Below are 12,914 nucleotides of genomic sequence, written 5' to 3'. Positions count from 1 at the left end.
GCATATCACACATCGTATATCTTGCCACCAAGGATCGCCAGTCTTCCTAACACACGACCCTGCGACCAGCGCCATAGCATGAGAATGTGACCTGCCATCAGTGGGCATAGGCTAAGAGAAGCTCAGTAGACCTAATTTCATCCAAGTTATGGATTTCCACGCAACACACTCTGATAGCAGTACATTAACAAGTACTTTTCTCGCACTCTACGCTCCAACTCTCACGGAGCGCTCTCCTTCTCTGCATACTTTACTTTTAGCAGCTTGTTACACAGCAATTATATGTACGGTTTACTAATGCAGCTCGATCAAACATGTTTTTTTATATACAAATACTAGCCTATTACCAACCCTACCTAGCATAACTCCATCGACAGATATGCCACACGTATTTTATGCTAGACGAATATAATTATGGCCCATTTACCTGTGCCTCCGTTGTCACCACAAGGCTTTTTTTATGCCCCCATACCCCCATGCTGATGCTGCTGCTAATCTTGTAATTCCTAGGCTTGTGCCTAGGCTTGTGCCACTACATGCGTGGGTTTTACCACCATCGTTAAACCCACGCAACCCAGTGGTCAATACTGCTTGTATCCTATCCTTTCCTTGTGTTAAATTATATATTGTTCAAACCTGCCAATCCTAAATGTTCTAATATGTACACGTATTTAGCTAAATCTGTCCTGAACAATGCTGGATAGGAAAGTCTTGCCTGCATATGTCATGTCTTTATAAAAAAAAAAAAAAATGGTGCACTTCTCCAAAAGCCACAACACTGTTTTTCTGTGTATTCTTTTGAGCTTGATTGTGCTGTTGGGGCTATGCAAGCATTCATGTATTATCTTTATGCATTGAAAAATAAAGAATTTAAAAAAAATAAAAGAAAATGCAGGATAAAAAATGGTAATGATGTAATGTTTTTTTCCCTCACACAGTAATCTTAAAGATGTAGAAGGTGCAACTTACAGGATGATGAAGCTTCGCACAAGAAGATTTATTAATGCAGGTCCTATTCTCCTTTGTTCTTGTTCCTTCAATATCTTCCTCATCCTTTAACACAGCAAGACTTTTGTCTGCTTTAAGAAATGCATCCTTTCTACAAGATTCATCTGTGGAATTTAGACATTCTATAATATGAGCTGGAAAATAAAGAGGTTAATAATGTGTAGTACATTCCAAACTATAAATTGCCATCGGAGCAACGAGATAGCAGAGGGAGCGGAGTTAAGTCGTGACACTGAGTTCTAGAGATACCATTCTAAAGAGATCTTAAATCCTTAACCATCAAACCATAAATTGAAACAAATGGCTACAAATACATACCCGTCTCTGATCTCTAATTATTAATAGGGAAGTGAGGTTCTTCTATGACCTAGGGCTATAAGACAGCTTGGCTCATATAGATGAATAAACAAGATAGGAGGCAAGAGATTTGGGGATCATAAATGCTGTACTGGGCTGCTGCAGGATCCTAAAAAATCCTAAAAAAAAATTCTGAGGACATCCACATAGTAATATTTAATGATCTCTTCAAAAGCATGCGTATCTACATCAACAAAGTCACTGCTTGTGGTGGCTGATTCCCTTTCCCCTTTTATGATTATAGCTAATATAACTGTTCCACCCAAACACTAGCCGAGACTTAGTGAAGGGTGAAGAACTGATTAATTGGAGTCCCAACAGGGAATTACCAGGAGATCAATGGTTATTGCACATCTGACATCTAGATGTCTGTACCTGACCAGATAATTTTATTAGTGGCAAGACACCTCAGCGCCTAATAACATTTAAACATAAAAAATAATCTTCCCATACCCACATCCCCATTCCTGGATAGCTATTCCTGGAGTGCCCATTCTGTCCAGAAAGTGCTTGGATTGGAGGTGTCAAGCCTGAATGGTCTGGATGTTAAGTTTTGACTCCAGCATTCTCCAATCTGGTGCAGTGTTCCTTGGTGCTGGGTGGGAAATCTTGGTCACTTTCAACAAATTGCGCTTTCCATTAGTACATCGAGCTCCCTCAAGTCCTTGGTACTGTTTGATGCCCTACCAACTCCTCGTCACCCCTCCAAATAGGTCTTGGGACCTAAAGTGACTTTAAAGAACTTTTACCGGATTGAAGCAACTTCACAATCCAATTTGGAGTTCCAGGTGATTTGTAGGTTGCTCCCGGTCAGGCACACAATGTCTCTGTGAGTCCCCTCTGGGTTTCTAACATCTCTAGGACCTCTGAATAGGGTGCTGGGCTTGGAAACCCGGTCTGGAGGGGGAAATAGGTCAGTGATCATAGTTCTTTTACAGGGATGTGGTGGTTGGGAGCTCTGTACAAGTCCTAACTGACCAGGTGATCTGTCATAAAGTTAGATCAAGGAGTCAAGTATCACTGGAGGGGGGAAAAAGGCCCCGTATAGTCCAACATGATGACACTGGATTCTCCGTGTCAACAGAAGGGACTCAGGAAAGGTACTACAGCAGACTTCACAGAGAAATAGTGTCCTCTTGCCTGGAACTGCCAACACAAAGCCTGATTCTAGATATGCACATAATTTTGGAGTACAGACACTTCCAAAACAAACTAAAATTGGAGATAAACCTGACCCAGTTGCATGCCATAATGTTTTTGTATTATTTTACTACTCTCATAGGCAGTGACATTCTTCATTGAATTTTCTATGTGTGATAATTTTATCAGTGCTATGTTTTACTGTGATCATGTTCTCAAATCTTCTTTCGTTATGTTGTTTTTTTAGGTTTTGACTTTGCTTTGCACACATGTTGTAAAATTCACTAAGGACTAAATTGATGAAATTAAATTTAACACTCTCACTCACACATACAAAAAAAAAAAAAGAAAGAAAGAAAGAAAGCCTATACCACACAATAAATTATGCAAATTAGAAAAATAAATCTCTGACAGTAAATCTAAACTCAATACCTATTCTGGAAGAGAGGAATACTTACCCCTGACTGTTCAAAGTGGACTTAATCTATATTTACTTTATGTAAATATAACGAATCACAATTCGTTTTTTTTAACATAAACAAAATTATGTTTCCCTATTACTGTTGAGTATTACTACTGAGAAATATTACACTAGAAAGAGATTGAACATTAAAAAAATGATGTTGTAACACACTCCAAATGAGGGTATCAAAGGAGAACAGTAACATTGTTCTCCACATATTGCAAAAGCAAAATTGTGCCACAATATTTCACTGGCACGGCAGAGCTTAAATGAAAAAGACCTTTTAAAAAATCTATCCAACTGTGCTTCATTTATTCTAGTGTATACCTGTCGAATCATAATGTCTTTCATGTGGATATCAACCATTTTTATAGTAGTTTCAAGCATGTTCAAGTATGATAACTAAACTTCTGCCAACAATGTGTATGACAAAAGGTTTCTCTGTCGAGGTTTGTGAATTGACAGGAACCCCAGGTAGTTCTCGATTCAGAATGTAGAAGGCTACATTGCTCTGTTCCTTTGATTTCAAAAGCGTTCAGTAGGTAAACTGAAAAATGTCAAGCAGAGCGGCCCTTTTTCATTTAAAACAAAGCACTTTACGAACTATCTCATCCTTTTCTACTTAACGTGGCCCTGTCACTGAATTGACTTCATATAAAGCAGACTAAATATTCTTAATTCTAATTTATTTACATAAATTAGTGCCACTATTCCCATAATACTATTATTTTAATCTATGTGGAGGGTCAGCGTGTGGATGCAGGGGGTATTTGTTTTGATGATCAGTGTGTGAATGCATGGAGTATTTTTTATTAATGGTCAGTGTGCGAATGCAGGGGGTATTTGTGTTACTGGGTAGTGTGTGAAGGCAGGGGTGTATTTGTTTTGATGATCAGTGTGGGAATGCAGGGTATATCTGTGTTATTGGGTGGTGTGTGAATTTAGGGATGTATTTATGTTTATGATCATCATGTGTGAATGCAGGGGAGGTATTTGTGTTGATGGTCAGTGTATGAATGCAAGGGGATATTTGAGTTAATGGCTAGTGTGTGAATGCAGGGGTTATTTGTGCTGATGGTCAGTGTGGGAATGCAAGGGGTATTTATGTTCATGATCAGCATGTGTGAATGCAGGGGGGTATTTGTGTTGATGGTCAGTGTATGAATCTAGGGGGTTATTTGTGTTGATGGTCAGTGTATGAATGCAGGGGGTATTTGTGTTGATGGTCAGTGTGTGAATGCAGGAGGTATTTGTGTTGATGGTCAGTGTGGGAATGCAAGGGGTATTTATGTTCATGATCAGCATGTGTGAATGCAGGGGGGTATTTGTGTTGATGGTCAGTGTATGAATGCATGGGGTATTTGTGTTGATGGTGTGTGAATGCAGGGGGTATTTTTGTTGATGGTCAGTGTGTGAATTGAGTGGTGTATTTGTTTTGATGGTCAGTGTGTGTGAATTCAGGGACGTATTTATGTTTATGATCAGCATGTGTGAGTTGATGGTCAGTGTATGAATGTAGGGGAATATTTGGGTTGATGGCTACTGTGTGAATGCAGATGGGTATTTGTGTTGATGGTCAGTGTGTGAATGCAGATGGGTATTTGAGTGTGAATGCAGATGATTATTATGTATGTTTCCACTAATGCTATCTTATTTCTTCTTCATAGCAACCACCTGTCTCTAATGTTCTCCCTTCTATTTTTCACTTTAACACTAACTTCTCTGATCACTAAAATATCCCTATCCTTTCACTCACCTGTCCCTGGCAACACAATCATCATTACTGCCACCTTACTCCCCTCCCCTCTCTATTCATCCCATGCACTCTACACATACCTTTCCAGCCTATCTCCACCAACTCCTCCCAAACCCTCTACATACATACCCTCCTACAAAACTTTCAAATCCTACTCCCACCTTCACTTCCTTTCTAGCCTTCTGCTCCTAGCAGCTGGTGATGTTTCTCCAAACCCCGGTCCCCTCTCAACAAACACAGCACATACTAACCCAAGGACCCACACTAATCTCATACCCATCTCATGTTCCTCTAGATCCTCCTTCAATACTGCCCTCTGGAACGCACGCTCTGTTTGCAATATAACTAAATCCACTGCTGTCCATGACTTCTTCATCTCTCGTTCAATAGATTTACTAGCCTTAACAGAAACCTGGCTCTCCCCCTCTGACACTGCCACCCCTGCATCTTTGTCCTTCGGTGGTCTCCAACTTACCCACAACCCAAGAAACTCTGAATGTAAAGGTGGTGGTGTTGGGTTTCTCCTCTCCCCTCACTGCTCTTTTAAACCTCTTCCCACCCCCCCTTCCCTCTCTTTCCCGTCATTTGAAATACATTCAATTCGCCTTTTCAAACCATTCTCTGCTAACATTGCTGTTATTTACCGTCCCCCTGGTTCCCCTCTTCTCTTCCTTGACCACTTTGCTGCCTGGCTACCCTATTTCCTCTCTTCTAACATTCCATCCCTAATTCTCGGGGACTTCAATATTCCTATAAACCCACCTTTGACCTCTGCAGCCACTAAACTACTTTCAATGACTTCCTCCCTCGGGCTATCGCAGTGGGCAAATTCTCCCACCCATGTAGCTGGCAATACCCTTGACCTAATCTTCACTTATGCATGTACAGTAACTAATATCTGCAACACTCCATATCCACTCTCTGATCACCACCTCTTATCATTTGCTCTTGCGTACCCCCTCACCCAACAACCTCAGCCTAACCCCCCTCAACTCAGGAGGGACCTTAATTCTCTTGATCTCCAACAGTTGTCAGCTGACATTGATTCACAACTGCTGTCCATCCCTTCCCTCTCCTGTCCTTCACTGGCCATCTCCATATATAACTCTACTCTTACATCTGCCTTGAACACTGCAGCGCCACTACAAACAAGCACCTCGAGGAGGACCCGCCCCCAACCATGGCATACTAAATTAACGCGCTACCTGCAAAGATGCTCCCGTTGTGCTGAACGCTCCTGGAGGAAGTCTCGTACCCAATCAGACTTTCTCCATTATAGATTCATATTGTGTTCATACAGTGCAGCCCTTGCCCTTGCCAAACAGTCCTATTTTTCGTCTCTCATTAGTTCATGTTCCCGCAACCCCAGGCGTCTCTTTGACACCTTTAATTCTCTTCTTCGCCCTGCTGTGGCCACCCCCAAAACTAACCTTACTTCTGATAACTTTGCATGTTACTTCACTGACAAGATTGAACAGCTAAGGAAAGAAGTCTCCCCTCCTTGCCTTTCTGTTTCTCAATCACACATAGATCTTATAGAAATATAAACAGTATATATATGTGTATGATACCTTAGAGTGAATAACAATGGTATCCAAATATACTTATACTTATCTGATACAATCAAGAACAGCCTCTCAAGGTCGTGGCCCAGTCCCGACCTTTTACAACATATACAAAGGCAAAGGAGAAATGAGATACGGCTGTATACAATCTAAAATAGGAACAGAAAAAGATACATAGTGTAATACAGTAAAACACAAAAATGTTGCGCCAAGATAATATTGCACTCACGAGATTGAAGTGAATAATGCGCCTGAACAGGTGCCTGCCCCAATACGTTTGGGCGGCTGGGTGTCTCCACTTTCCCCTGGAACTCCAAGCGGACCAAGAAATGGACTGAGACTTCAGTAGAGGTAAGTAGAATAAATATGCAGATTTATTATAGAAAAAGGCTACAAATAATAGCCGTATTCAATAAAAGAATAAGTAAAAGAGAGGTCCTACGCGTTTCGTTCCTATGCAAAGGAACTTCCTCAGGGACCGAGATTCAAGTAAAATCAATCAATACATGAAAAAATGCATACAATACTATCCCCCCAAAGAGTCTCTTTAAATAGGCTAAGCCTATAGTTCATTGGTGGATCCGGTGGGAGTTACCATTGATTGTAGATCCTGTTCAGTTGCAGGGTATTCATCAGACCTGTTCAGGTGTAGAGAGGTGTTCCAACATTCGATTTCGGCGCCAAACGGAAAAACCGGAAACCGGAAGTAGTATTCCGTTTTCACTTCCGCGTTCCATTACCCTGTGCGTTCCAACTCAGAGATGAAAAGTGGTTAAGCATATCGCCACCTAGAGGTCGCCTAGGGTATAGCAGTTTTAAAACATTTGCAGAAAACAAGCACATTATAAAGAATGTCTTCCTAATGAAGATGATAATCATAGTGCAATTATTTAGATCCATATAACTAAAACCCTCAAAATAATCAGTGTTTACTTAATTTTCTACTGTTACAATTAAATGTATAACAGTCACATTTGAACTCTTTGATAGTTAAATTATATGTGTATTGCTAATAGTGGAAAACTTTTCAATAGCATTTTGATCATATGCGATCGATAAATTTGATGAAACATTCTATAGCTCCAATGATCATGTTATATATAGGTGCTAAACTAAATAATAATTAATAATGTCACACTTAAAGGCAACCAGAAGGTGCATATACAATGTGTAGAATAATTATCAGTATCAACGTCCTAATATAAACTATGTTGATAGATTCATTATAAATATAAACCAGTGTTACATAACTTTATTTATTTTGTGCTCGTATAGATTTATGTAGTACATGTATTATAAAAAACGGATCTTAATATCCATAAAGATTCCTTGTGTAATGTATCTTAATAATTATAATAGTATCCAATGTTTGATTATCTTTTATAGAACTGTTCCTTATTTATTCAAGTGAATTTGTCTCACATATTCCAAATGTCCTGACCTTTGTCATAAAGGAAAGGAGCATATAGAAAAGAGGAAGGGGAAAAATAAACAAAAAAAGGGAGAGGAAGAAAGAGAAAGGGGAATCCTTCCCATGAGGGCACCATCGCGGGGTCACCAACGGAAGATAATTATATTAGTCAAGGAAGCATATGAGGTCAATATCATGGTTGAGTCCCTTTGGATGGAGGGTCTGGAGTTTGTGTATCCAGTATGTCTCACGTTGTGATAGTTTTTTGAGTCTATCCCCCCCTCTCCAATAGGGCAATACTCTCTCAATTCCCACACACTTAAAATGAGAAAAAGAAAAATGGGGGCAAGCGTTACAATGAATAGGTACAGAGTGGGTCTCAAGTTTCTTCTTTATATTATTAAGATGTTCCATTAATCTTATTTTGAGGATCCTTTTTGTACGGCCTACATACTGTTTGCCACACGGACACTGCAGTAGATAAACGACATAGTCCGTGTGGCAACCAATATCCGTCCTGATATTAAACTTTTCTCCTGTGCTGAAACTGCAAAAGGAATTTGTTCTAAATACCAGGCTTGTAGTACAAGCCTTACACGTGTTGCAACCTCTAAAAGATCCCAATGTTGTAGAATTATTCGACTTGGTAGGTTTAAGGGCATAGCTGGGAGCTAACATGTTTTTAAAGTTTTTGTTTTTCTTATAGATGACTCTAGGCAGTTGTGTTAAGGTAGCCCCCAACACCGGATCCTGCAGCAAAATTGGCCAATGTTTTTGTAAACATTTTTTGATTCTGTTGTGGTCGGTGTTAAATTGTGTCAGGAAGGCTGAAGAAAATTCCTTCACCTGAGGTGTATCTGTCCGAGGTTTATCTCCCAATAGTTTAATATCAGGACGGATATTGGTTGCCACACGGACTATGTCGTTTATCTACTGCAGTGTCCGTGTGGCAAACAGTATGTAGGCCGTACAAAAAGGATCCTCAAAATAAGATTAATGGAACATCTTAATAATATAAAGAAGAAACTTGAGACCCACTCTGTACCTATTCATTGTAACGCTTGCCCCCATTTTTCTTTTTCTCATTTTAAGTGTGTGGGAATTGAGAGAGTATTGCCCTATTGGAGAGGGGGGGATAGACTCAAAAAACTATCACAACGTGAGACATACTGGATACACAAACTCCAGACCCTCCATCCAAAGGGACTCAACCATGATATTGACCTCATATGCTTCCTTGACTAATATAATTATCTTCCGTTGGTGACCCCGCGATGGTGCCCTCATGGGAAGGATTCCCCTTTCTCTTTCTTCCTCTCCCTTTTTTTGTTTATTTTTCCCCTTCCTCTTTTCTATATGCTCCTTTCCTTTATGACAAAGGTCAGGACATTTGGAATATGTGAGACAAATTCACTTGAATAAATAAGGAACAGTTCTATAAAAGATAATCAAACATTGGATACTATTATAATTATTAAGATACATTACACAAGGAATCTTTATGGATATTAAGATCCGTTTTTTATAATACATGTACTACATAAATCTATACGAGCACAAAATAAATAAAGTTATGTAACACTGGTTTATATTTATAATGAATCTATCAACATAGTTTATATTAGGACGTTGATACTGATAATTATTCTACACATTGTATATGCACCTTCTGGTTGCCTTTAAGTGTGACATTATTAATTATTATTTAGTTTAGCACCTATATATAACATGATCATTGGAGCTATAGAATGTTTCATCAAATTTATCGATCGCATATGATCAAAATGCTATTGAAAAGTTTTCCACTATTAGCAATACACATATAATTTAACTATCAAAGAGTTCAAATGTGACTGTTATACATTTAATTGTAACAGTAGAAAATTAAGTAAACACTGATTATTTTGAGGGTTTTAGTTATATGGATCTAAATAATTGCACTATGATTATCATCTTCATTAGGAAGACATTCTTTATAATGTGCTTGTTTTCTGCAAATGTTTTAAAACTGCTATACCCTAGGCGACCTCTAGGTGGCGATATGCTTAACCACTTTTCATCTCTGAGTTGGAACGCACAGGGTAATGGAACGCGGAAGTGAAAACGGAATACTACTTCCGGTTTCCGGTTTTTCCGTTTGGCGCCGAAATCGAATGTTGGAACACCTCTCTACACCTGAACAGGTCTGATGAATACCCTGCAACTGAACAGGATCTACAATCAATGGTAACTCCCACCGGATCCACCAATGAACTATAGGCTTAGCCTATTTAAAGAGACTCTTTGGGGGGATAGTATTGTATGCATTTTTTCATGTATTGATTGATTTTACTTGAATCTCGGTCCCTGAGGAAGTTCCTTTGCATAGGAACGAAACGCGTAGGACCTCTCTTTTACTTATTCTTTTATTGAATACGGCTATTATTTGTAGCCTTTTTCTATAATAAATCTGCATATTTATTCTACTTACCTCTACTGAAGTCTCAGTCCATTTCTTGGTCCGCTTGGAGTTCCAGGGGAAAGTGGAGACACCCAGCCGCCCAAACGTATTGGGGCAGGCACCTGTTCAGGCGCATTATTCACTTCAATCTCGTGAGTGCAATATTATCTTGGCGCAACATTTTTGTGTTTTACTGTATTACACTATGTATCTTTTTCTGTTCCTATTTTAGATTGTATACAGCCGTATCTCATTTCTCCTTTGCCTTTGTTTACACATAGATCTTACCCTTCAGACATTCTCCCCAGCTACTGACCAAGAGGTGGCTGCTCTTCTTTGCTCCTCTCGCCCCACCACTTGCCCACTCGATCCTGTCCCATCTCACCTTATCAGATCTCTCTCCACTTGTCTCGTGCCTTCTCTAACACACATCTTCAACTGCTCGCTCTCTTCTGGCATCGTCCCTGCTGACCTTAAACATGCCACTGTAGTGCCTATACTAAAAAAACCATCCCTCGACCCATCCACCCTCTCTAACTACCGTCCCATATCCCTGCTCCCTTTTTCCTCAAAGCTTCTGGAAAGACTTGTCTTTACCCGTGTGTCTCATTTCCTCAATTCCAACTCTCTCCTTGACCCCCTTCAATCTGGCTTCCGCCCTCTCCACTCTACAGAGACTGCCCTTATCAAAGTCAATAACGACCTAATCGCAGCTAAATCCAAAGGCCACTACTCCATACTAATTCTTCTTGACCTCTCAGCGGCCTTTGACACCGTTGATCATGCTCTCCTTCTTCAAACTCTTCAATCGCTTGGTCTCTGTGACTCTGTCCTCTCGTGGTTTTCCTCTTATCTCTCCCAACGCTCATTCAGTGTCTCTTTTTCTAATGATACCTCCTCCCCTCGCCCTGTCTCGGTTGGTGTCCCCCAAGGCTCCGTCCTTGGTCCCCTTCTATTTTCTCTTTATACTGCCTCTCTTGGCAAACTTATTACCTCTTTTGGATTCCACTACCACCTGTACGCTGATGACACCCAGCTATATCTCTCCTCCCCGGACCTCTCCCCTGCCGTCCTGCAACGTGTCACTGCTTGCCTTTCTTCCATCTCTGACTGGATGTCCTCCCGCTTTCTGAAACTCAATCTCTCAAAAACTGAGCTCCTTGTCTTTCCTCCTCCTAATACTGATCCTCCTCTTTCGCTCTCCCTTCAAGTTTGTGGTACCAACATCAGTCCATCCTTGCAAGCGTGCTGTCTTGGCGTCATACTTGACTCTGGTCTCACCTTTGAGCCTCACATCCAGCATGTTGCCAAATCCTGTAGATTTCATCTTAAAAACATAGCCCGCATCCGCCCCTTTCTTGCACCAGATACTACCAAGGAGCTTGTCCATGCTCTAGTAATTTCCCGCATGGATTACTGTAACCCTCTCCTGATTGGTCTTCCCAAAAGCCGTACTGCACCCCTACAGTCCGTAATGAACGCTGCTGCTAGACTGATTTTCCTCTCTAGTCGATTCTCTCACACCTCACCCCTCTGCCAGTCCTTACATTGGCTTCCTGTATGCTATAGGAGTCAATTCAAGGTACTTACTCACACCTATAAAGCACTGAACAACTCTAGCCCCTCTTATATCTCCTCACAGATCCATAGGTATGTCCCTTCTCGGTCTCTCCGCTCTGCCCGTGACCACCTCCTGTCCGTTGTCCGCACTCGTACGGCCAACTCGCGCTTGCAGGACTTCTCGCGGGCGGCTCCCTTCCTATGGAATAGCCTGCCTACCGCCATCAGACTCTCCCCTAGTCTTGCATCTTTTAAGAAGTGCCTTAAAACCCATCTCTTTAGGAAAGCTTATGGCCTCCAAGACTAACCAATACCTCACATACCTGTCTCTTGCCCTCTCCTAAAGGGCAGTCCACCTTATTTGATTGCAAATTCCTGTCCTAATGTGTTTTACACCCCACCTCCTATAGAATGTAAGCTCGATCGAGCAGGGTCCTCTTCAACCTATTGTTCCTGTAAGTTTATTTGTAATTGTCCTATTTATAGTTAAATCCCCTTCTTAATATTGTAAAGCGCTACGGAATCTGTTGGCGCTATATAAATTGCAATAATAATAATAATAATAATAATAATAGCATTTGACATGTGAAGGTCGGTAGCCAGTAATATGGAAATAGATCTGGCAAGTTATGCCACTCTAATTTTCAATACAGAAATCTTTGTGCAATATGCTTCCACTTGTCACAGAATGCTTGCAGCTTGTAGTAATGCAGCTTAACATAATATTCTGACTTGTTGCATTACTGCATTGCAAACCGTTGTGCTGAGCGGTGTTATCCCTACCACAGCTCCTTCTGGTGGCTCTTTATACAAACTGCAAAAACACAGGTCTTGGAGTCTCAAGAAACTGGAGAACCACAGCTGATGTTTTACTTCTCAATTGATGGCAGCCATATGAGACAATTGTGAGATACATACATACTAGATAGTACAATTTACAAAATAAAAAAACACACTTACCGATTTCATCAACATTTTTCAAAAAAACATCCAGATTTTTGTCTGTAGACATTATCACCAGAAACCTGAAAAAAAAAAATGTTGTTCTTTGTCATTTGTATAAGAGAGCAAAAAAGGTGCAAAGAATTGCATTCAATATAATAATAATCATAATAAAGGTTCTTTCGTGAAGGGATACCCTAAACACGCCAGCTACAACAGTATGAATTCAAACATTCATTAAAGGAACATTATATCATTAGTAATGCAAGCAT

General features: G+C 40.3%; 1 protein-coding gene across 1 annotated transcript in view; it reads right to left on the bottom strand.

The window, feature by feature from the left end:
* The window catches only part of TTC12 (tetratricopeptide repeat domain 12), a 99,367-nt gene that overhangs the window by 80,315 nt on the left and 6,138 nt on the right, over positions 1 to 12,914 (bottom strand). The window contains 2 exon segments of the mRNA XM_063436518.1: positions 990 to 1,142; positions 12,661 to 12,725. Coding sequence (XP_063292588.1) covers positions 990 to 1,142; positions 12,661 to 12,712 — 205 coding nt within the window. The 5' untranslated portion in view covers positions 12,713 to 12,725.

Source organism: Pelobates fuscus, chromosome 11 (assembly GCF_036172605.1).
Source record: "Pelobates fuscus isolate aPelFus1 chromosome 11, aPelFus1.pri, whole genome shotgun sequence".
NCBI lineage: Eukaryota > Metazoa > Chordata > Amphibia > Anura > Pelobatidae > Pelobates > Pelobates fuscus.
This window is presented reverse-complemented; position numbering and strand designations above follow the sequence as displayed.